General features: G+C 36.1%; 1 protein-coding gene across 12 annotated transcripts in view; it reads right to left on the bottom strand.

The window, feature by feature from the left end:
* Positions 1-26,738, bottom strand: part of DMD (dystrophin) — a 1,276,803-nt gene that overhangs the window by 774,602 nt on the left and 475,463 nt on the right. For all 12 annotated transcript variants that reach the window (XM_080377714.1, XM_080377711.1, XM_080377709.1 and 9 more), the window contains 4 exons: positions 20,472-20,660; positions 19,511-19,692; positions 15,998-16,148; positions 10,185-10,304 (listed from right to left, as the gene is read on the bottom strand). In XM_080377714.1, the coding sequence (XP_080233840.1) occupies positions 10,185-10,304; positions 15,998-16,148; positions 19,511-19,692; positions 20,472-20,660 (642 nt within the window). The remainder of the gene's footprint in view (positions 1-10,184; positions 10,305-15,997; positions 16,149-19,510; positions 19,693-20,471; positions 20,661-26,738) is intronic.

Below are 26,738 nucleotides of genomic sequence, written 5' to 3'. Positions count from 1 at the left end.
ATTACACTGCACAAATCTAACCAATAGTTTGCACCTGCCAGAAATTTTGAACTCTCACACAAGCCAAATACAAGGTCTTTAACATGAAAAACATTTATTTTAAGCAGAACCTCTAAAAAGAAATGAATGGACTTCCATAGACTATGCTTTTTGAAGAAAATTTCATTCTTAAAGTGTGCAATACCATGAATTATGCAAGCTTTTACATCCACACCTAGCAAAGGGACTTATTTAATGAAGATATATATTGCATATATATATATACACATGCCTGGTTGTAGAGGAAAGCTTGGAGTTGGTGGAAATATACACTAATCTACACAAACAAATAACAAACTACTTATTACTATTTCATTAATATTTTATTAAATAATTAATTACATGGGATGGATAATATATGTGAAATAAACTTTACAGTCATATTTAACTGAAAAATCATATTTAAATTATTTATATTTTTTCCTTGTCTTTTAAAGCACTTCCAAAACACTAGCTAAAGAATATAAAGATTTCTTTTTCTAAACTCTTTTCAGGACAACAATCTAAATATTCTCCATTAGAATATGAAGCAAATTAAATTAATTAGCCCTATACAATACAGCACCATATTAGATCATGAAATAGGGGTATCTACAAAGTTCAACCTGGTTTGAGCTATAGACTCAGTCTAGGATCATTAAATCTACACTTACATGGCTCCTTTTCTACCCCTAACTGTGATTCAATGCAATTCCATATGAATACATACCACACATACTGGCCCATAAATCAAGTAATCACACATAATGAATGTCCTGGTCATTGGTATACAACCATCATTTTCCTTGACGTGTACGATAGCAACAGCAACAAGCACTCACAAAGGTGTATTGTCAAGTTTGTCCTCAGTTTCTTAGTTCCTCCATATGAGTCAGCATATTGTATTCAATTGCTTAAGTTATGTTAACCATAGAGTACGCCTCAAACTCAGTTCCCTATCTGTATATGTATGCTTTTTATATCACACTACTATTATATTGCATTGTTTTAATATTTTATAAAACAATAAATCTTTCATTGCTAAAAAGTATTATATAAAAATCCTCATACCTGAGTAATTTTTAAATATCTCACATTCAAGCAGCTGACTTTTCTTAACAACCCTCATAAAGAAATACAGTTTGCTGTCAACATCTGCAGTAACGTCTTCATCAGCTTGCCTTTATCGCTATGATACACCTTAAAAATTTTTTTTGTTTGCTCATATAGAACACACCAGAAACTCAAGAGTAGAAGATTAGATATCTGGCTCTGCATTTACTCCAAGAAATTTGCATGCTAAAAAAAATTTTGCTGAGTCAATACAAAATACTATTTTCAGCAAATGATTTCAAAAAGCCACAAAACCTATCTTTTGTTTTGACTGAACAGTTTGACAAGACATTTAAATTTAATTAAATAAGTGAAACAACCAAGTATCTGCAGTGATAAAAGGGTTGATACTATACCCTGCTTTAAACCTGCTATTTCTCATGAGAGATCATAACAGCCAGGACACCAAGATACACTGTTTGGTTGAACAGATTTAGGACACAAAGTTTCAAGTCAGAAATACCATGTCAGAGCTGACTATTTATAAAATTGATATTGACTACTAAATCATATGGTGATCAGCTTTACCTCCTTATTCACATCAAATAGTATTTGATTCTGTAAACAGCCTGTGTGACTTCTGGAAACTCAGGCTGAACCAAGGGTTTTGTTCCCAACACCTGGGAAAATACATCTCCAGAGAAACTAACTGAATCCAGACTAAAAAGTAAAAAACCTTCCTGCTCCCTTGAAATGCCTATTTTTTACAGCCATATCTGGAATTTTCAGAGAAATCTGCATGTAAAAGTTTGTAGGAGGTAACTTCTTGTCACAAGTACTCAGCGAGCCAACTAGAACAGACATCCTCTTAGACTTGCTGTTTGTGAATGGAGAAGGACTCATGGGGGGTGTGATGGTAGGTGGCTGTCTTGGCCACAGTGATCATGAACTCATTGAGTTTAAAATTTGAAGGGTAATGATATAAGAGGACAGCAGAGTTGCTACCCCGGACTTCAGGAGAGCAAACTTCAAACTATTCAGGGAGTTATTTAGTAAAGTAAGCTGGGAATCTGCTTTTAAGAGCTTAAGAGTTCATGAGTGCTGGTTAGTTTTTAAGAACCACCTTTTAGAAGCACAGGAGCAGGCAATTCCACTGTCTTGTAAGTCAAGCAAGCAGGGCAGACCACCTTGGCTGAACAGGGAACTCCTTGTGGAGCTCAGGAGGAAGGAGACACTGTATAATCTCTGCAAGCAAGGTCAGGCCTCGCTGGAAGAGTATAGAGTTGTCATTCATTTTTGCTGGGAGAAGATACAGAAGACCAAAGTTCAGTTAGAGCTGAAGCTGGCCAGTTTTGTGTCAGACCACAAGAAGGGCTATTTAAAATATCTTAAGAGGAGATCTAAAGAAAACATTGGACCAATACTTGCTGAAGATGGTCATCTGACTAACAGACATGAAGAAAAAGTAGTCACTCAATGCATTTTTTTGTCTCAGACTTTAATAATACTGACAGACCGTGGGCTGCCTGGTCCCCTGAGTCAGAGGACCATAAGTATGGGACCGGTGACTTCCCATTTGCCAACAGTGAAATCGCAAGGGACCGGCTGTATCAGCTGAATGTTCACAAATCCATGGAACGTGATGGGATTAATCCCAGAATACTGAAGGAGCTAGTGGATATTGCAGTAGGATCCGTCTCAATCATCTACTAAATGTCTTGGGAGTCTGGGGGGTGTCTCTGCTGACTGAAAGCTTGCCAATGTTATTCCAATCTACAACAAGGGTGTGAGGGAAGACCCAGAGAACTACAGACCTGTTAGTCTAACCTCAGTTCCTGGAACAATTATGTAGAAAATTATACCAGGTACTGCTGGAAGGCATTTAAAGAGCAACACAATCATCAGGCGCAGTCAACGTGGGTTCACAAAGGGAAGGTTCTGTTTCATGAATTGGATATCGTTCTATGGTAAGGTCACCAACTGAGTGGATGAAGGGGAGTGGTGGATGTAGTTTTTCTAGATTTCAGTAAGGCTTTTGTTACTGTCCCTCACAGCATCCTTCTGGACAAGTAGTCCAGCTGTGGGATGAATGGGTTGACGGTGCGCTGGCTGAAGGGAAGAACTCAAAGGGTTGTAGTGAGTGGTCCACTCACCAGCAGTGTTCCTCAGGGTTCAACTCTATGGCCAATTCTGTTCATTATATTTATCAACAATCTGGATGCAGGAGCTGAATGCACTGTTAGTAAGTTTACTGATGATACCAAACTGGGAGGTGCTGTTGACTCTCTTGAGGGACAGGAGGCCTTGCAGAAGGATCTAGGTAGATTGGAGCATTAAGCAATGATTAACAGGATGCAATTAACAAGTATAAATGCTGGACTCTGCACCCGGGACAGAGTAATACCAGGCACAAGTATAAATTGGGAGCGGAGTGGCTGGAAAGTCACCCTACAGAAAGGGATCAGGGGGTGCTGGTCAACAGCAGGCTCAACACGAGTCAGCAGTGTGCCCTGGCAGCCAAGAGGGCAAACCACATCCTGTAAATCAACTAGTTGGTCGAAAGAAGCGATTACCCCGTTGCATTCAGCATTGCTGTGGCCCCACTTTGAGTGTTGTGTGCAGTTCTGGACCCCACAATTTAAGAAGGATGTCAAGGTTCTCAAACGTTTCCAGAGAAGGGCAAGAAAGATGGTGAAAGGGCTGGAAAGCAAGTCCTAGGAGGAGCGTCTAAAGGCTTTGGGCTTCTCTAGTTTGGAGGAAAGTAGCTGGGGGGTAACTTCATTGCTTTCTACAGCTTCTTGAGGAGGGGAAGTGGAGAGGGAGGTGCTGATCTCTTCTCCCTGGGATTCAGCACCCAGACGTGTGGGGATGGTTCAAAGCTGCATCAGGGGAAGTTTAGACTGGACATTAAGAAGCTTTTCTTTACTGAGAGGGTGGCCAAACACTGGAACAGGCTTCCTAGAGAGGTGGTTGACATCCCAAGCCTGTCAGTGTTTGAGACATTTGGAAAATGCCCTTAATAATATGCTTTAGCTTTTGGTCAGCCCTGAAGTGGTCAGGGAGTTTGCCTAGATGATGCTTGTAGGTTCCTTCCAAGTGAAACAGACTATTTGTTAACATTCCTCACTTATTTTGATGTATTTTTACAAAAACTACCCATAAATAATCTTCAATCAAAGCATAGTTCCCTGAATAATATGAATATATAATAGACAGTGTAAATTATACTCCTGTCCCTCAGCAGGGGAAAAAGCCATCAAGAAGGCTTTGACACATATAACGCAGATCTTTTTCCAGCACAGACCCCAACCCCTGAAGCCTGAGGAGGGCCCTAATTTGCACTAGCCTGCAAGAGTCGTTAAGGGACCTATTGTCTACTGGGTATAATTAGAGAAAAAAAGCTCCCTGCATTCACAGCTTCTGTATGTTATACAGCCAATTCTCTGGGCTGAAGATAATTTCCAACTTTTTTTCCTGAGTAATTAGTCAGAGCATAGGAACAGATTTGCTAGTATAGCAAATATATATAAATATAACAAGTATATATATATATAACAAAATATAGCAAGTATAGCTAGTATAGCTCTGATTTTGCAACATTAGGTATAGATTTGAGCCTTACTCAGGAGCTGCCTTTTGTGAAGTCTCTGAACTGAGCCTATTGGGGGTCTACAAATTAGAAGTCTCAATAGTCACTTCTCAGCAGCAGCATAAACAGTGTCTCACATGTCACACACTGATATGTCAGGTAACCAATGTTACGTAAAAGTGGGTTTAATATTCACACTCACCAAGGGTAGCTGTAATCTCTTAAGACTATCTTAGCTTAACAGCTGTTTGTAAGAAAAGAACTGTAATTGTGTTTCTTTTTCCAAGCAAGGTTAACTTTTCTATGGATAATTTGCTTCAGGGGACACTTTTGGCTTCTATGTCATTAGCTGCCACTTAAATAGTTTTTTTTGGCATATGCAATAAATCTTAAGGTCTTCTAGAATGTTCACTTGAAACCACTATAGATCTTTGTGATCCTGTTGAGACTTAAATCTGTAAGTGACCTTGTTATGGTTGTTAAAATTGTTTTGTAGAGATGCATGCATAAATTTATGCATTCAATACATATATATTTATATCTATGAAAATGCATTACCTGTGGTGGTGCATCTCAGACCCTCCCCTGGGCTGCTCTACAATCTCAGGAATCCCCATTAGGCCTTATCTTCTATGAAATGAGTTGGACAGTTAAGCATCCCTTGACAGTACTAGCAACTCTTGCATGGCTGAGTTGGGAAACTGCACTGGCTGTACTAGGAACATTCCTTATCTGAACACCATTCACCACTTGATAGCCCTGAACGTCCCTTAACAAGACTGGAAACACTCTTCATTACAACTCTGAGTGGCACAGTACATCAGTAGGTTTTTTTTTTTTTTTTTAATATCCATTAATTACTGACTATGATTGTGGCCAGGACAAAAAATTACAGATGACTAAAGCAAATCATCTCCAAACCTATAAACAGCTCTCCTAGACCACAGCAGACTGTCAACAGCATCTCCCTCTGAGTGGAACACCTCTCAGAGCTCACAAACTCCCAAGTCTGCAATACTAGGGGGACCGCTGCTGAAAGCTGATGATGGGGGCACGAGATAACTTTCCTACTTCTCAAGGCTCAACCCTTTGCTCATTAAGAAATGCAAATGAATTCAATGTATTTCACTGAACTTGAGCCGAACTTTTAATAGGTATATATGGTTTTACATGTATCTCTATGCTTCTATTCCTTTGTGTCTATGTGCATGTGTGTGTGAACTATTTACTAACCTCACAATACATATAGCATAAGCATTACCACTCTGAATCCATGGTTAAGCCACTTTTATAATTTAAGTAAATCCCATTTGATTGTCTTTGTAAACAATAAATTAGTGGATGATTAAGTGCTGCTAAAACCCTATGATCAACCTTAAACTCTGATTATTCCATATATCCTTAAGGCATACACTGTTGACCAAGTCTAAGACTATGGATCTAGCCTCACCTCAACTCTATGAAGTGTTTAGAAAGCAAGGGGGACCTCTCTGAACCTTGTGATTTAATAGGAGGATTTCCTTATATCCTTTAGACATAAACCACTGACCAAGTCTAAAACTAAGATTGGATCTAGCACACCTAAGTTCTATTAAGTGTTTAGAAAGCAAGGGGTTCCACTCTGAGTCTTGTGACTTGATGGGAGGGTCTCTCTTACCCTTTTACATTTTTAATCTCTGTGTAAATCATTCCATCTTAATTTTAATTTGATTCTTCTTTGTGTAATTTATCTATGTAGTAAGTGAGTGAACCTTGACATTGAACTTTGTGAAGTTGCACTACTACAAATTCTTATCAAAATTATTTTGCTAATATCCTTGATGGCAATTCTTTAACCAACTTAACCTAAACCATGACATCAACATCTCAGAAAACTCAGACATAACTGAATTGCAGCTGCCTGGAAAATGCAGCCTTGACTATTACATAGCAATAACTGTTCACTTTCTTCCAAATCTGATCCTGACCAGTATCTCACTCAGGCAGTATTATTAAGCTCTTTCATCTGACAGTGAATGCCCTTGTTTTGTTCTACTTTTAAAAGTTAGACTGTCAGGTACATAATCAGGCTTTGAACTTTGCTCCATTGTGCTTTTTGTCAAATGCTCTAATGGTTGTGCTTGCCAACACATTGTATCTCCCATGCTTATATTCAGTTTGCAAGTGACATTGAAAAAAAAAAAAATATCCAAACAATCTTTCTGTGCACTCAAAAAAGATGTAGCATTTTGTTACAATAGTAGGGGGACTATATTAACTCACGTCTTCCTGGGCATAAAATTATAAAAGCTTGCACACCTCCCTAACACCCTAACCCCACAGTTTTATATCTGCATTTTGTTTGTATTAACATCTCTAATACTGCTCCATATTTTTGACTTCCAGAGAAATGATATTATTGAATCTTTCTTTCAGATTCTTCTCTAAGACAGTGCAATGCAAGGAGGGAACTGAAGAGCAGCTGGAGTGTTCCGTACCACTCTGCACTCTGCTCAGACCATGCCTGTGCTGCAGGGTATGCTGGCTCAGGAATTGCCTTACGAGCGTCTTTCTAGGAATATACTCTCTCCATGACTTTAATAATTGTTCATGCTTTATCCCAATAACAGGTGCCTTCTCCACTAGTGCAGTTATAAATGGTGTATTTCCATTGTGTTCCATTTACACTTGTGATTCCTTGTGTTTTTTTAATAGGGTAAATACACTGCAGTAACACCTGAGTTCTATTTCAGGTTGGATTCCAGTATGGGTCAGCCACAGAAGATGCACAGGATACAAACGGCACCTTTGCAACGAGTGTAATACTAGAGGGATACAGGTGTATTGCCTGATGTGCTCTTAATTGCTCAGATATCTTTATGAAGACGTGAAATTAGATTACACATCCAACAATCCACCAATCTTTCATTTGTTTTTCATACTAATAAAAAAAAATCATGAAAGGCAGTAAAAATCAAGTAACTAATAATTTTATCTTTTGTTAAAGAAAATGTATTTTGAATTAAGAAATTTAAAGTGCTGAAGCTGTTAAATGGCATAACCAGGCCTTGGCCCTTGTACAGCCCTAATCCAAGCCTATTTTAAAACCCAGTCAAGTTAATCAGTAGGAAAATAGAAAAAACAATAGATGATCAATTTGTATCCACAGGTGCTCTCAGAAATGCAGGTGGTTTTAGAAAAAATAATATATGTGAATCAGAATTTCTTGTTCAAAGACTAAGTGTGTTTGAAGGATTGTGTGAGTTAAAGCAGGCAGAAATAAGGTGGTGATCTGAGGAGGATCTTGGAACTGAGGTAGAGACTGGCACCAAACAGATGAATCAACTGGGACAGAGTCAGGTGATGGATTGGCAAAACTGACAAGACCAAAGGAAACTTCTAAAAAACTTTGAACATTGACTAATGATTTGATAACTGTATATAAGCTGTGCTACATCCCTTTGTTCTTTGCCACTCACTGAGGTGGTGGCCCAACTCTGAGTTGTAATTAAAGCAAACCTAGTGGTACCCACATCTGTGTAAATTTTTTCTTTAACACTTTTTTGTAATTCTTTACCATAGGCCTTTTTGAAAGAACCTACTGTTTGCCAACATGGAATAATATTCTGGTTGAAACTTTTCCCAGTCATTTTTGTATTTAATTTAATTTTTCTTCCATTGAAGATATTGTCCTGCTTTAGTTTATTTTCTGGAACTGTGTGTCGCAAGGGATGTGCTTTATTCCAACAAACAGAATACAAGAGCTGGCAAGAAATTCTGGAAGGTTAAGACTGTTTTGAGCAGGTACACCACAGTTCTAACACTTACGATTAATTTAAAAGGAAGTATTTATTGAAAGATCAGCAGAGGCTGCATTGTTACCTAGGCTGGGTTGTGCTTCCTGAGCGATTAAGTTGCAGTAAAGAAAACTGAGACTTCATTTTGAAGTGGCAGTGCTCAGCGTCTTAGCCAAACATCTTCTACCTACTCTAAATTCCAAACTAATTATTGTTTTACTGGTACTGGTACCCAGATTAGTTGGATTCAAGATAGCACCCGGATATCTGTCTGTGCTACAGCTATACCTTCCAGCTGAATGTATTGATAGTTTCCCTAGAGACAACTTAGGCTTCGATACTTCAAAAACCAGAATCCTTTTTATTTTCTTGGGTAATGAAGCAAAATGAAATAAAAGTACTTTCTCCTTCAAGAAAGAGAAAAATAGAAAAATAGAAGCAAACTTGGTTGTAGTACTGCCATACTTCTTGAGCAGTGACCCTGGAGATCTCACCACCAACACAGGAGTATCCTTTTTTTAATGTATCTCAACACTTTACAACAATTCACTCAACAATTATCCATTTAAGTTAACTCAGAAGTTACAGTAAGAGAATTACTATAGAAATAGTACAGTAAGAATAACTTTTTCAAGATGTGAGCGAAATACTAAACTTTCTCATAATAAAAGCTAGCATTTGACAGGTTTTTAGAACATTTTGGCTGCTAGCTTCACCACAAATGTATCTCCAATGTGTCATTCTTTTAAGGATACTCAAGTAATTGCATTTAGAAAACAGAATATATGGAAGTTTTTTTCTGTTGATTGTTTAGGCTTTGTGTCAAAATGCAATTTAGAACAGGTTTGGACTTCAAGGATGTTGCTGCTAACTTGTCCCAATTCTAATACTCTGGAAAGCCTCGTCATAAGAATCTAAATGATAAACCATTGTAAAAATACATGTATACTGAAGAGGACATACACTGAAACAGAGAAATGAAACTGAGGACAGACTGAATCGACCCCCTACATTTCCTAGGAAACATGTCCACAAGAAACTAATGGGAAAGAAATTATGGCTTTCACAAAAAAAAGTGTTTCAGAAAAAAACCAGCATGTTATTCATATTTCTTGATAATCACTATTTGTCTACAAAAATATGATCTTGCACACATTCACTATTTGATGTTGTTTAGTTTTTAAAAAGTTCTATTTCAATTTTGTGGGATCAGCACTGCCATTAAAAGACACACTTATTGGGCATTATTTAAAATGAATGTGCCTTTAAGCACTTGCCAGTGGATAATGACACTTTATATTACTGTAACACCAAAATATATCACATTTATCAAAAGTTTCCCGTCAGAAAAAAGTTCCCCATTCTCAGTACCTCACACTGCTGAATTGTGTAGCTTCTCACATGCAAAATCATTCTCCTTAACTACAGCAGAGAATCATGTTACTTCTGTCAAGGGTAAAAATACAGTTAAGAAATAACAGGCAAACACTTGTCCTTCGATAGATAAAAAAAGTTGATACTGAAGGAATAGCAAACCAAAAAAGAAAGTTGCCCCCGGATATGTGTTTTTTCTCCAAAATACATGCGTTTATCCACCTATGCAAAAGTCATGTCCTATAGAAATATTTCTTACCCTCCAAAATATCTCCTGAGATATGCTCAATTCTACTAGTAGTACTTCTTCAACCTTATTAACACTTGATGACAGAAATAGCTTCTTCTCTGAGAAACAGAAGTTTAGTCATTACCTGAAGCTGCTCTTCCAGTGCAGCAGTAGCTCTGTCTCCACTGTTTTCATCCACCACCACTACCATATGGGTTAGAGAATTCACTTTGACTTGTTCTTGTTCCAAATCTTCTTGAAATGCCTATAATTAAAGCATATGCGTTAGAAAATGTGTTCCAAATAAAGAAAATGCTGTGTGTTTGGAGTCCCACTGCCTGATTAACTTCCATAACCAACGAACTATGAAAACTTTATAATGCTGTCAGTACTAAGTAATTTAAACTTCTTTTGTTACCTTAGCATATTGGAGCAGATTTCCATTCCTTTCACAAAAATAGCTTGCTTTTACTCAAAGTCTTAATTCTTGATATAATATTTCAGACTGAAAATGTGCGTAGTGAAATTATTTGTGATGTAGCTGACTTACAGATCTCAGTACAGTGTGTGTACATACCAATAGCCCGCTGGTTTTGAATAGCCACTGGATTAGATTTTGTACTTCATACTAACACATTAAAATAATTTTGCCAAAGTGATAGAATATTTTAAATGACATAGTTTTTCATTAAACAACTGTTACTATCTTCAGCTTGGCACTCCTACAACATTAGTAACATTGGATGAAACTGCTCAGGAGATGACTCAAGATTAGAAAACACATACAGCACCCTCGTTTCACTTATTGCAGAAACCAAGAAAAATAGTGAGAGGCACTCTCCAATTTCTGAATGTTTGAGGAAAAAAACTTTCTTACCCTTTTAGTTTCTGTACCCACTTTCAGCTGTAAGCTGCGATAAAACTGAGGACAATCTTTTGCTGAGAAATAGTCAACAGCTGCAAGTGAAGAAACTTCTCTCAAATCTGCACAAATTGATGTTTGAGTAATTCCTAAACTTGGCAAATTTCTACAAGTCTTCACATCTCTCTGACTGTCCCACAGTTTCCCAGGGTTCATGTAATAGATCCAATCAATTGTTTCCTCCTTTCTCACAGTGCACAGCAAAGTCCAATGGGAATTTTAGAGTCTTCAGGTGATGATTTACAGCAGATTCACTGTACACTTCAGTTACATTAAAAAAAAACAGACTGAGGTACTGTAAGGTACAGTAACACTTTAGTAACACCCCCTTCATGGGTTTTATTGTCTCTTACATTTTTTCTTTTTTTCTTCTCACTTGCCATGAAAGTTGAAATCTCTACTTTGCTATAGTTTTTTAACTAAACCAAAACCAGCCCAGCTCCTGTCAGGCACTAGGGAATTGAGCAGCCAGGGCTATCTGCTATTTCCTTTGCTGACACACAACAAGAAGACAACAAAGACGGAAAGAGGTGGAGCTAAAGATGTGCTGGCACCGAAACGTCAAGGCACAGATAAGGCAATACTGAATTTCTTTTCATATTTTTTGTTACCTATCTCCAGCTTTTTATTGGTATATCAACAACATATACATTTTTAACTCTCAATAGTTAAACACTGTTTTACATTACTGGGTTATGTGTTGTCTTCCTTAAAACTTGAAACAACCGCTCATCCCAATCCCTTGGAAAAAAAACATGGTGTTCAGGACCACATCCTGCCTGACACTTTTCAGGTGTCTACCAACAGAAGGATGTGAGAAACCAAAGTTCTCAATTCTGCAGAGTGTGTTCTAATGACTAGTACTTTTTGGTTGTTTGGTTTTGGTTATGCTTTTGGGTGTTTTTTTTTTTAATATATAGCTTGACTTCTAAGAGCATCAAGTCCGACCATTAACCCAGGACTGCCAAGTATAGTATGACAGTCACAGTCTGAAAAATAATGGCTTACAACATATGCCTTGTCACAATGGAAACCTTGACTGTATTACAAACTATGTTGAATTCCACCATATCAATTTTAATGCTCTTTTTTCAAGTAGAGTAAATCACTCAGGTATGAAGAACAAGACCTTGCTGAAGATTAGGTCGTGCATTTTAAACCTCTGTTAAAGCCTATTTCTTTTATTTGAAAAATAAAAATTAAAACATAATGTGGCTATAGGCAAGAACAAATAAATTTACAGGCTACTTTGTTTTTAAGGCATGAATTCTTTACCCTAACACATTTCAGTTTAAATTCCTCCATAGCCATAGCCTTAGAGCCAATATATTTACAGGAATCCTCTTTTTTCTGACTTTCATGCCTGTGATTAACATTTGCTTCAGAGAACTAGACTATAAAGCAATTCTCAAGGACTGTGAAGTACACCAAATTGTTAGAGCAATCCCTGGAATTCAGATTTCTCAACATTTTATGCCCCAACACTTGATCAGGGAAGAAGGATCAGACTGTATAATACAGCTTGCTTCCCCCGTGTTCAATCCCCTCTTTCAGCCATAGTACAAGAAACACCTTGCGTTGTAAGCCTACAGCCAGGGAGAAAGTGACTTTCATTTGCTTATTAGTGGGTATCTGAGTGATGGCACCCCAGATCAAAACCAGAGTTAGCAATGCTCTCCAACTACAGGAGTGGAGGGCACTTTGGATGTGGGAGTCTTGGACACAGTGTGAAAGACTTGAGAAGTTGAGGAATGAAACCAGAAACAAGTAATTTTCTAATCCCCAGACAGATTCAATTTGCCCTGAGCTAAAGGCCTGTTCCTCATAATCCATGTGTCTATTTTTATCATGAAATTCACTGGAGAAAATTGTTTGTTTACAATTTACAATTACAAATTTTATAATTTAAAATTACAAAAATGTACAGGACATTTTTGAAAAAAGGATTTATCGAGGGAAGTCTCAAGACTAGACCATGCTCTGTTCAAATCATTTAAACTGAAGTTTCTAACAAGTTTTCCTGAGCTTGTAGAGGTAGCAAATTTTCAGGGACTTAAAATGTAACATGGATATGGATGATGATGCATAGAGACAGCAACAAGAGAAGCTCATACAACTCCACAGTTAATTCTTTTAATTCCCATCTATCAAATAACAACTTACGCAACTATGACATAATGTACTTCAAAGTGAATAAAAATACCTACCTAATGCATGCAAATACCCAAAGACAAATTCACCCCTGACGTTTGAACAGTTAGGAAATGTCTCATTTTACCTTTGCAATTACTTTGAAGTACTGAAAAATCCTAACATTAATATTTTCTATAATTTCTGACAATTTCATAAAAAATAAAAAGTAAAATACAAATAACTAAGCATCTTAGACTTTTTTAGAAACCTAACTAAACTATAAAATCTAACTATAAATTGTATAATATAATGTGGAATAATAAAATCAATTCAATTCAAAGTACATTCTCGTTTAATTATAAAATTTCTAATATAGTGTTCTGCTTAGACAGCTTAACAGTCCTTAGATTTTTATTGAAAAGTATCTCTCTCTCTTTCTTTATAAATTTATAAAGCTTGGGTATAAAACCAGGACAAAAGGTATACTAGCAACAGCAGACAAAACACATAAAATACTGCTGCAAAGACCAATAGTTCTTTACGGAAATATTTGACTATTACTCCAAAATATATTGACTATGCCAGATTTCTTACTAGTAGTGTATATCTTGCTAATGACCTGGCTAATAAGGTCTTCTAGAGTTCACCTCTCTTTCAGTCCACTTAGAAAACCATATGTACTATCGAGACATTAGCCCTGTACGCTACTGAACAAAGTAGCATGCTGGAAAGAATGTTGTGTGCTTTCTCGGCCTCAATAATGGGTGCCATTCCCAGTACACAAGTACACATTACTGATTTTCTTTTTTTTTTAAATAGGACCCGGCAGAGAAACTGAAGTGTCAGTCACAAGAACCAATATTTTGAGACATCATGGAGAAAAAAGTAGAATAAAAGAAAACAGTTCTATGGAAGTTATAAATCAATGGGGATTAATAACATGAAATAAATAGTGTGAAAATTGGTTCCTAATGAACACATAAAGAGGGAAAGTCAAAATTATAAAGGTAAAGAGGACAGGGAGACAGGATGACAACGACCCAAACCTATACTGTTGCTTATGTCTGTTTAATTTGAAATTATCATTGACTTCTATATCTTCTAAGTTCTGGTTCCTCCCATTATACAACATTGTTTCTGAAATGTCCAGAGTCAAGTGAGACTAAGAAAAAATACGGGCTGTGTTAGCTTTTGCTTATTTGTTTGCCTGTTTAATAATGAAGCTATAACTGTGATATTAAATTTTTTTTGTTTTAACCCTTGCTATGGAAGGTAGCTTTACTGCATACAAGATACAATAAAATTACCTAAAATTTTCACACAATCCTTGAAAAATGGGAGACATCTTGTTCTTTGACTTACAAATAAGACAATGTAGATGAATAGAATTTTAAAATTTAAGACCTAAACAATTTCTTTCCACCTTATTAGCTATATCGTCATTTGTACAGAAAATAGATTTGAAAAATAATACACATAATTCTGACTCACTCATCTCACCAAGGATGAAGAACTAGTATGTGGGAGAGAGATTTCTGCATGTCTACACTCAGAATATTCAAACACAAGCTAATGAGCCATTTTCCTCAATATTAGAAAGAAATAAATTAAAGAAATAGCATAAACAAAAGGATTACATTTTGCTTTAGTATTCAAATACAAAATGCACAGATATAGGAACAAAGTTATTAAAGTCTTAGTACTCATGTATTTAAAATCTTTCAGGATTCTTTCTCTAATTAACATTTCATAATTACCTGCCATCTTTTTATAAAAATAAAATTCAATGTCAGGATATTTGCTTAGCTAACAAATCCACACACTGAAGTGCATTGTATTCTCACAGGGCAAGCACAGACAGTGCCAACAGCAGCAGTAGGCATAGAATTTGTATTCTTCTTCAGCAGCACTCCTTAACCAGACTGCAGAAAATTTGTCTTTAACACAGAAGTGGATCATGTGGTCTTCTGCAGCTTTTGACCTCTTTTTTAAACAACTGCAAAAGCGCATTCAGTTTGAATTGTTTTTCAGGATTATTTGCCCTCTAGAACCCAGAATAGCAATGATACAGGCTGTCAAGCAACAAATTTTAAAATCTCTCAAAACACAAAGGAACTAAATTGCTTTGAACCACTGATGCAGAAACTTTACAGGTTATCACAGTAAATCTCCATGACTTCCCAAGTCATCTGTTTCCTATACTTTTCTGTGTCTCCCCTATCATCATCAACATGCGTCATGGAGACATGCAAAAAAAATTCCTAACATTTAAATGAATATGAAGCTAGACAATTTAATCCAGTAAATTAAATAAAGCTATTACACAAATGATACAGTCTCTTTTTAATTCTTAATTATTCCAATTAAAGAACTACCCTCATGGAATGTGGAAAAAAAATTGGCCAAATTCTCTCTTACACTCCATTTATTAGTTTGTTATTTTTCATTAATTAAATACATTACTACAAAGTATTTTCTAGAGTTAGTAATAGAGTCTGTTATGGTGCCGTACAGTTACATATTCAGAGTACCAGGAGTCATAACCAGGATTATATAGTCTAATTATGACTACAGCATCACTGCTACTACAGCATGCAAGGAAAAAAAGAAGGAAACACAAGTATTAAAAAATCTGACATATTCTTATTGTACTGATTAATTAAAGGATGTTACAGTTGCCTAGCATATTTTAGTATATAGTTTATATGTACAAAGGTAAGTGTTTTTTTTTTTTTAATATCAGGATAAGTTGTGATAAAATAACTCTACAAAAGCTCGTTACCTGTACAAAACAATGAATATTAAATATAGATTCCATACTAGTCCTGCCATTAGAACATAGCAAAGTTGAGCTTTTAAAATGTCAAAAAATCAATTTAGCTTTTATGCATTTGGAAGCATACCTTATGTTCTTCTACTTGACGCTTTAGGTCCTCTAGATCTGGACCTAAGGGCTCCAAATCGATTTTCTTTGTCCTTTCCTCTGTTTTTGTCAGCCAGTCAGCTAGTTGGGCTAGTTGGTGATTCTGCAGATCCATTAGGATTTTATGTAAACTGTAGAATAAAGAAATGATAATTTCAATTTGTACAAGGCAGATGACAACAGGCAGAAATATCTGCATTGTATACTCTTAACTGATGTTCATGAGGCTACACCTCAAGCTAGAATATAAAGAATATAAAAAAGATGTACTTTCAAATGGTTAACTTAAGATTTGTTGAGTTACAGTTTTGAATTAGGCAAACTGTTTTGAAACTTTTTTTTTTTTTGAACCTCAGTAATGTGTATAATATACAATCTGTTAAACTTTTGGCCTTCAGTTGCATTTCTATTAGATGTGATTGGGAGTTCAAAATCTCTACTATCTGGTTTCTTAAAGCTTGTATTGTCCGCTACATTAAAAAAGCACTCAGACAGCTGTACTTACCAGGCTCCCTCAAATGTACAATATTAAACAGAAGAGAAGAGATTATTAAGTTTTCAGATATTCAGTGGAGAATGCTCTGGAGAATTAAATGGGAAATACTGCAGTTTTGACTAAATAAATTATTTTGATAATTAAGTTTTCCTCTCCAACGGTGCATTTATCACTCTGAGATGCTTTACTATGGAGAATCCTATTTGGGCAAAGTCAGGTGGAAGCAATGAAAAAAAAGGCTGTTTTCCTTCAGCATGTTAATGTATTCCTTGCTAGAAGGGTCAAATACTTTCAATACCTAGCAAATACAGGGGAAATCCAATTTGGGCTGATTTTACAGAGAGGCAGTATGCCCAAACTTCCTCTGATATTCTGACCTCCCAAATCACTTTCCATAGAACCATTTCACTTTTATAGTATCCTTTATCAGTGGATCTTTCTCCTCTTTTTGTTGACTGCTTACTTTTGTTTCCCATACGCTGTAAAGTGTGCTACCTTTTGTTTACATTCCCTATTCCATTACAAGAGAGAAGAGACAGCCTTGCTGTACTCATCTTCACAAAAACCATCTGGATAAACATGTCACTGTTGCCCTAAAGACTAGATTACAACAATGTGTTCAGAAGATTATGTTTTAATCTGAAGTAGAAAATGGATCCTGAGAATTTAAATTGTGTATAATAACTCAGAAATACATTACATTGTGATACAAAACCTGTCCATAATCCTCCAGTTGAGGCTTCAAACACAGGGGTTTGACCCAATAGGTCAAAATTAGCCATATTTAAATACATCACTTCTGAGAAATGTTCTCTTCCCCTAACCCAGGTTTCACTGAATTTATCACATAGTTTTTTTAATAAGAAATTAAATAGCACCATTCTCTGGGAAGCCCTTATCACTGTATACCTTCTACTGATTTCATGTTACCCAAATATGATGTGCTTCAGAAGATACTAGACAATTCAGTTCCCCAAGCAATGTTCTATAGCTGCATCTGAGAGATAAGTTTAACAATTGGTGTTGGAGGTCATTTTAGTCAATGGAGTACCACTCAGGAGGTGAGTCTGCTATTTTCATGGGTTGATTTAAATGAAAATACATACGGCAAATAAAAACCGCCTACAGTGAATTATTGTAGAGTCTTCTCTCCAAATATATAATAAAGCTGGAGAAATTGGTTTAAACATCTGAAACCAATCAATAACTTTACAGACTATCAAAGAAAGATAGAATAAAGAAAAAAAATTCTCAATACTCAGTAGCAAGCTGAAAAGAAAACAAATGTTTGTAATTACTATGAACACACTGCAGAAAAAAAGAGTGCCATGTTATGCAATTGTTGAAAATCATGGTTTTCCCTCTAATATTGTGGGCCATTCTGGTCCACTCAACTCCAAAAATATAAGGTTGAACTGGAAAAAGCTCAAGAAGAGCAAAATAACCAGAAATATATTTTATGGAGAGAATAAGGAAAGATATATACACTGTTGACCCTAACTTCTAATGAGCCAGCTAGAGGGAATCACTTTAGTTACTAGTGACAAAGAAAAGCAAGCCATTCCTCAACAAGCAGGTAAGAGGTCTGTGGAATTCACTGCCAAAGGATGCCATGGATGATAACAGGCTCAAGGGGGTATCAAATAAATAGATGGAAGGAAATAAATAAACAAACAAACAAATAAATAGCAGGCAGGTTACAAATACACAAAAATGTTTCCATCTCAAGAAGCTACCTGAGCTGAAAAAAGCTTGAGGTCAGGAGAGTCCTACAGAGAACTTCATAAGACATGAAGCATTAGGTCAGACCAATGATCCATACTGCCCAATATTTGGTGTGCAGAGCAATGCACCCATGCAGTCCAGTATTTGATCTCCACCAGTCGCAAAAGCAGATGAGAAGATGCTGGTTCAGGAGATCATGTATCTCCCCTAAAGCTTATCTTTACTTCTTCTGTTACTGTCAGGATGCTGTTCTAGACCATTGGTCTGACTACTAGAGATATTCAACTTTTATTAAAAACATTTGCAAAAGGAGGCACTCGCCAGCTGTACTGAAGGACCATTTAAATTTCCACTGGATGTGACCTAGTATGACAGTTGGTAAACTTGGCCATTGGTCCCCTTTACAGAAAGGCCAGCAGGTGTACAAAATTCCTTATGACAAAGACCCAGACACATGGGTTGGAAACAGAGTTACTGTATCAGATGGGGATTAAAAGTATCCTACATAAGAAGAGGCTGAGAAATCAATGCGAAAGATCAGGTAAGTAACAGACATTTTCTTAATATACAGAAGGCAACTCACACAAAAAACACATTCAATAACTTTCTTGTTTTAACCACCCTGTATCCTGCAGAACAAATTACTCCACTGTGGCATAATCACAAGCTCTTAGCTTTACAGAGTTTTTTTTCCTAGAGAGCACTATGCAAATCAAAATTTCAAACCAAGACAGAAATCTTTAAAATGCTTCAAAGATCAATGTGATTAATAGATTATTTTTTCTACTTTAAATTATATTTCTACTTTAAGTTATAGGACTTGCCCTTTTTCAAATAGTGTAATTTGTTTTCAGATAAAACCATGACAATATTTCCTGGAAAGCTAAGCCCCTTCTCACTATTTTTATGGAATCAAGTTTTAAAAGCATTAAAGGTTTGTTTCTCTCTTCCTTTTGTATCTCTGTAAACATTCTCTCCTTTTTAGCTAAATATTGTGTGATACTTGTTGAAACAGTCAGGAAAAAAAGTGAGGTAGGTAATATAAATCTTAGTTAAAGTTTAATCTGTTTCCAAGTTGTTGATACAGTTGCTGCTATTTGTGAAGCTTTCAGTCTCAACAGCAGGCAAAGCTTTAAAACGTCAGGTTAAAAATCTGATATGAAGTTTTGTTCACAGGGACATGAAATAAAAGAAAATCTCAACTGTTAGTCAATTCAGGATTGTTTCAGTCAAACTCCATATATATATAATTTTACCTGACATATTACTTACTTGCTTTGTTTTTCCATGCTTGCAACCCTGAGACTTTCCCATCGAGAATTAAGTAGATTCATTTGTTCTTGGATTTCATTCTCTTCATCATCTGAAAGTTTTCCAGTTGTTAGAAGTTGATTTCCAACTTGCAAAACATTGCCAACACGTCCTTGGTGAGCTGTTAACTCCATCATAAAACCCTGACAATAAAAATAAAATCCCATTTTAAGTTTGATTCTTTGGAAGGAAAGAACAGACTGGGAGAAATATCTTAAGGTCCACCACTTTCAAAACATGATTTTCGACTTGGCATTTCATTTTTTCAACTCCTCCACAAATCTTCTAACACAAACTGGAAATATACCGGTTCATTTTGCATAGGGTGAAAAGTTGTTTTGTTTGCAAAAAAAGGAAGCTGAGGGATGACATTGCTTTCTACAACTACCTGAAAGGAGGTTGTAATGAAGTGGGTGCCATGTAGTAACAAGTGATAGAACAAGAGGAAATGGCCTCAAGTTGCACCAGGGGAGGTTTAGATTGGCTATTAGGAAAAATTTCTTCACTGAAAGGGTTGTCAAGCACTGGAACAGGCTGCCCAGGTGGTGATTGAGTCACCATCCTTGGAGGTATTTAAAAGAAGTGTGGATGTGGCACTTGAGGACATGGTTTAGTGGTGGACTTGGCAGTGTTAGGTTTACAGTTGGAGTCAATGATCTTAAGGGTCTTTTCCAACCTCATTTTTATTCTGTGATTCTGAGGCACGGTCTCCAGTACTACCTTTAAATTCTCCACATAAAATAATAATACTAATAAAAAAACCCCAAACAAACAACAACAAACAAAACCCCACAACCGAAACAAAAACACCCCATCCACAGAGAAAGGAATAGTATAAACTAGAAATATCCTTTTTTTGGATTTTTTACCTTATTATGGGATACGAGCACATATCTACTGAAGGTTTAGTACAAACATATACCTCATGGGTGTGAAATTGTTCCTTAACAACTTCTACATCATTGGATATATCTCCTTGTGCTTGTAATGTATCTTCAGCAGAGAGAAGCCATGTGAGTACTTCTTCCAAAGCAGTTTGGTAGTTCTCAAGATCCATTTCAGACCCCATACGCATGGTGCTAAAAGTCTTTTCTTCAACAGTTTCTAAAAACTGGTCAAAAACAAATTTTTAAGAGTAATGCAAATAGCATCTGCTCAGACAGTCCTACAAAGAAAAGAATATAATGCCATTGTCTTGTATTAGAAAACCAGCTTTTTGTAAAATAAAAGAAATATCAGATGGGTAATGTGTGGAAGTACTTAGCATCAAATCAGATAATTGACTAAGATCAGCTAATATCAAGGTTAAAAAAAAATCATATATTAAATTATACATTTTACACTAGAATTCAAAATTCCTGCCAAGTATTCTGAATATTGACAATATGTTATACATGCTTTTCAAGAAACGTTCTGGTTTTTTTATTTCTAGTTTACTGTTTCTTATTTAAGTATTTTCTCTTGGAAAATAGAGAGAAATTTATTTCCCACAGCAGCTAGTAAAATCATATCATAAAAAACCCAGCAAGTTGCATGCTGACAGTACAGAGAAACATTACAAAAGAAAAACAACCCTTTAGACTACATGCAATGCTAGGATTGAGCAATCCATTGAAGCCCATTCTGTGAAAACCATTCCAGAAAGCTGAAAATCTCAGAGACCTCATGCAAAATCCTAACTTTTTAAGACCAAACAAAAGTGTGTTGTTGTTGATTTCCTCTTCCCACCAAGGACCATCCTTATATTCATTCTATAGAAGCCAGGTGACTCTTAACAAGCACAAAAATCAAACTTCTGTTCTATTGCTTAAAATCAAGAGTAATCAACAAGTATTTAATGATAAGTATCATAGCTAAAGGCAAGGACAAAGCAGAAGCAAAAGACACAGGCTTGTTAAAGAAGATATTATCCCATAATAATTTCAAAAACTTTGGAAGAAGTTTAGTTATTTTGCTAGCAAGTTAGTATAAAAACAAGGTCTTTAAATAAAAATATGCTTATGCTTTTATAAAAACTATTCCAAGTCACTTAATGTTTTTATAGTTGGCAGAAATTGTCTCTACTGATGTGCATGTGCCTATAAAACACTCAAAGCAGCTTTTCAAGCCTTTCATTGTAGTTTAGGACACAAAGTCAAAGTTTATCACTTGAACTGAAAGCAGGAAGTGTAATCGATGTAACATGATCACTTAAAATGAACTTTTCAATCTTCATCTTCACAGCAACAAGTTAATTCTGAATTGTATAGATCTAATAATCACATGCAATTTACGTGAATCACTGTCATATGTGTGTTAGGCTGGCTAGAACACCAGTCATTACTCCATCACCACTTATATGTGAAAAACAATGTTCACTAACTAAATCCATATCAGAATAGCAGGTTTGGAAATCTGATGAACTTATCGGTTGGGTTTTTTTTGGTTTAAAGGAAGTATTATCTTACAGAAATATAAACAATGAAGCATAGAAAATGTTCAATAAATATTCTTGCTGTGCAAATAATTATTTGAATTGTGTGCAACTCCAGATTTTAAGTAGCATACAATATAGCAAAAAATTGCACCCATATACATCACATATCTGCAGCAAAATAGTTTTTTGTAGTATACAATCTACTGTGGAAAGAGATAACTTCACCATTTACTTTGCATATGTAATGATTTTATTTTCTCTTTATAACAATACTGCACAAAATATATCCACATCTGATACACTGGTGGTGGGGTGGTGGAAAGATACTGTAACAACTGAGTGAGACTAGCGATACGATGTTTGCAGAGATCTGTGATGATGTGTTGGCCCTGGCTGAGCCCCACAGCAGCCCTCACGGTGCTGTGCTTGTGTTGGTAGCCAGGAGGGTGGTGATAACACACCAGTGGTTTGGCTGCTGCTGAGCGGGGCCAGCACAGCGTCAGGGCTGGCTCTCCAGCATTCCGCTCACCAGTAGGCTGGAGGTGGACAAGATCTTGGTTGGGCACACAGCCAGGACCCAAACTGATCAACAGGATATTCCATACCATATGACATAAGCTAAGAGAAAGGAGGAGGAAGGGGCAGGAGGGGGGCATTTGTTATTTATGATACTTGTCTGGAGCAGCCAGCTATGCATACTGAAGCCCTGCTTCCCAGGCATTGGCCAGACATTGCTGGCTGATGGGAAGCAGAGAGCAACATCTTTTGTTTTCCTTTGCTTCTGCACATGCAACTTTTGTAATTGCTTCATTATACTTGTTTTTTTTCTTTTTTAAATTTTCATCTTTTTTTTCTCCCCCTGTATTCCGCTGAGGAGGGGGATGATAGAGCAGCTTGGTGGGCACCTGGTGTCCAGCCAAGGTCAACCCATCACAGGTGATCTCCATCATCTGTTTGAAAATTCTCCATCTGAAAATCCTTCTCTAGATCCAATACTGAATATTGTATTGTGCATGACAAGTGTTTAACTAAGCACCCTCTAACAACTCTTTTTCTGAGGAGTGACTACTCATTATAATTTTCCCTAGTTACCTTGACCTACATTTTCACTTTCTTCTCTCATGATATCACAAATACATGAAATTGCATTGAAAAATCTGGACTCATGAACTTCAATGGCAAAATGGTGTAGACTAAGTTCCAATCCATTATATTATCTCTTGAAGAAGTGTAAAGAAAACACTAACATAAACGGAAACCAAAAGAGTTTCTTAGCAGGTATTCCAAAGTATGTTCTTATTTTAAAAATGGCCATTTTCTAATATAAGGAAATCAGAAAAGGTTTAGAGGAAGTATAACCAAAGGACTTTGTGAAATGGTGTCAGTAATCCCTATATTTGGTGGACAGAGGAAACAACACCTTTTCCACTTTCTTTCAAATCTTACAGTACCACTTCCAGCAAAGCCGGGATCAGCATGAGATGACAAAGCAGAGGAATAGATATCAGCTCTGCTTGAAGTACAAATAGTTAAAAAAGAAGAAAATATTCCTTTACGGGTAGCACAATTGAATAATTCTCAACTGCTGAGGCCTAATAAAGTCACTAGATCATTATACCTTCTCTTTCCCCATGCATTTTAGGGAAAAGAAAAAAGTAGAATAATCATCAAAAGCTGAAACGTAAGCCCATAGAAAGGTGTTTGGAACTAGATGATCTTTAAGGTCCCTTCCAACCCAAACCATTCCATAATTCTAGAGTGCATTGAGTATGTAGAGTATTTGCATTCAGATTTGACAGTGACATATGCAGAGACCCCCTGGGATCATCAAATTAATAAAACACCCTCACTAATTTCATTGATAAAGTAAAGCCATAGTTACAACATTTCAAAAAATGTGCTAAATTTTCTTCTGCCTCTGTGAGCACATTTTCTATTAACAAGCCATAGTAGAGCAATGGCCACCTTGATCAGAATCTACATAAGCAGAGAATATTCACATCGTAAAAAATATATAAACATAAAAAAATGTGCCTTAGAGTCATCAGTTGTTTTTTGCTTGACTAAACACATATATCTTAAAATCCAGTTATATTCTCATCTACACTACTTCTGTCAATGCTGTTGGCTCTCTGAAAGACAGCTGTACATCCTTGCCCACGCTGCATGCATATGGAATGAAAAACAACTACTCAAATCAGTGGAAATTCAGACAGTTGGCTCATCTGTAAATGAAACAAAGTTAAATATTCATACCTGGAAGTGGACAACTACTGACCTAATGCTTATGCCACACACTTTGTCTTGAAAAGCAAAACCAAAAAAAAGTGTCTCTAATACTAATGTACATACAGATTATTCATCCCATAATGAAAACTAGATTTAATTATGCAGATCCTACAGCACCAAAAATAATCCACACTGAAATAATCCACATAACACAAACAGGAATAAACCCCCTGATTCTTACAGGTTATAATGGTAGGCAAATCCATTTAAAAAATACAAACAACACAAACCAAACACTTTCTGTGAGTGTCATTTCTGAATTTATACGAAATCTACTGAGAATTCCTAAAATACTAAGAAAAAGTAGAATTTTAAGTTATTTCATACACTACATTGAGAGAAAAGACAGAGTTAATAATAGGGACATATAATAGAAGTTGTAACAGCTGTTTCTAACCATAAATTTTTAAAAGGATGAAAACCAATTAGGACATGCTGAAGTTAAATCGTTATAGTCATATATTGCTAGGAAGAATATACTTAGGAAAAAAAAGAAGCTTAAATAGGCATGCAGTTCATTCTTGAATTAAAACCTATTAATAAAGTATTTAATTATTATGCAAACCAAAGTTGATTGAGTGCCATCAAAGCAAAACATTTACAGAGAGTAATATACTGAATAACAACGCATGCATGATGACACAAGTGTTAAGGGGAAAAATGACACTAAACGTTCTGATGCTTGATGAAAACTGCATCACATCTAGCTAGGAACCAGTCAGCCAGTCAGTCAGATCACAGACTGTTCTGAAAAATGGCCAGTCATTTCTGCATGGAAAATATTCCTGGTTGTTATTATGGACTGACAGAGGAGGAAAAAACATGCTCTGGACCCATATGTTATCCTCTAGAATATCATTCTTTTTCCTTTGCTGCTGCACATCAAAGAATTATATCTAGAAGAAAAGATACGAATTTGAAATTTTGCACACTTCACCATCTTTTGCTGGGTTGTGGGGGCTGGAAGACCGCAAGGACTCTTAAGCTTAAATTTAAAGTGTAAGGAGAGAAAATAAAAAGCCTTTGATCTTCAGAAGCCTGGAAAAATGAGGTGTGCCTGGCAGCTGTATGAATTAATTCACAGTTCGTACCACGAGCTTGCAGCTGTTTCAGGGTAAGAAAGCATGGGGATGAAGTCCTCCTCACTTACTACTGCCTTATGTTCCTAAGGGGAGGAAACGGATTGGACATCTTAGTAAATTTTCCAAGAATGTTTCATTAGTTCATAAAGATGGCTTCTGAGTTCTAGAAATTAGTTGGGCAGTTTTGGGAAGTAGTTTTGCAGAAAACATTTAGGGTTCATTCTAGCACTCTTATTTACATTATATATTTACTTCCTTCAGAAGCTGCCTTACTGCAAAAGATGCAGAATCTGGATCCAGACATTTAGAGCTTTAAAAGTCAGAGACATACAATTTTAAAGAAACATTTTTTTTAAGTAGAGGCAAATTTAAGTCCAGAGTAATTTTTTCAGTTTGAAAACTCCCTTTGCAAGACTACAGTCTCAGAAAGTAGCACACATAATTCACCCTCCTACCAGGTGAGACTGATACCACTGCTTATTCTTTCAGTTCCTCCAAGTTTCTCATTACAAAATCCTATTTTATGTATCTTTAAAATTGCCAAATTATAACTGTTAAAATGTTAAATGCTAAAATGTTCTTTCTAAAAATCAAGAGTATATTTTCTTAACAGATAATGTACATCAGAATAGTTCAGTCACTTCTGTTAATAAAATGAAAAAGATAACATTGGTCAGACTGTTATTAGTATGTGGGCGTTTTTTTTCCACTAAATGAGGCTGACATGCTCATTTCATTAAGGATTTCAAACCTGCCTTTGTGAATGAAAACATCTTAGGTCAGGAAGATGCTTGTTTGGTTTTTTTAATTTTTTTCTCCTTCCCCTATACATATGAAAAACCACCTAGGTTTGGCCTTATCATAAATCTGAAAAATTGCAGATCTTGCTTCCTCAGTTGAGACTACCTAGATTTTTAATACCTGATTTTCTCTGGGTCCATTTGTACTACAGATATTTTCACCTGGATGCATTGGCCTGTCCTTTCAACTGCAGTTTTGCGATGTAGCAGATTATTAGTCCTTTAAAAATCAATAGAGCTTAGGCAAAACGCATGTTGTGAGGAAAAAAAGCCAGAGCCAGGCAGTTAGGATAAAAAGTACATTGCAAAGGAAAGAAAATGCTGAAACCATTGACAGGAAAGGGGCAAAATAAAATTAATCTCTCCAACTACTCTATTAGGTACAGCAGGTAGAAATAAAGACTGAAAAAGACAAATAGAGAATTTACTAGATATAAAAGAAAATTTGCACCTTGTGACCTGGAGTGTAGAATTTGGCTAAAGTCAACTGAAAGGAAGTGAAAAAAATGGAACCATTTGGGTTAGGAAAGAGACTAAAACTGGGAACTGTGAGGACAAGATAGTATTAAGAGACAGGAACCAAGGCTACAAGCTACCTGGAA

This window comes from Falco punctatus (assembly GCF_963210335.1).
Source record: "Falco punctatus genome assembly, chromosome: 2".
NCBI classification, from domain to species: Eukaryota; Metazoa; Chordata; class Aves; order Falconiformes; family Falconidae; genus Falco; species Falco punctatus.
Note: the sequence above shows the minus strand (reverse complement) of the source record. Positions and strands in the feature narration are given on the sequence as shown.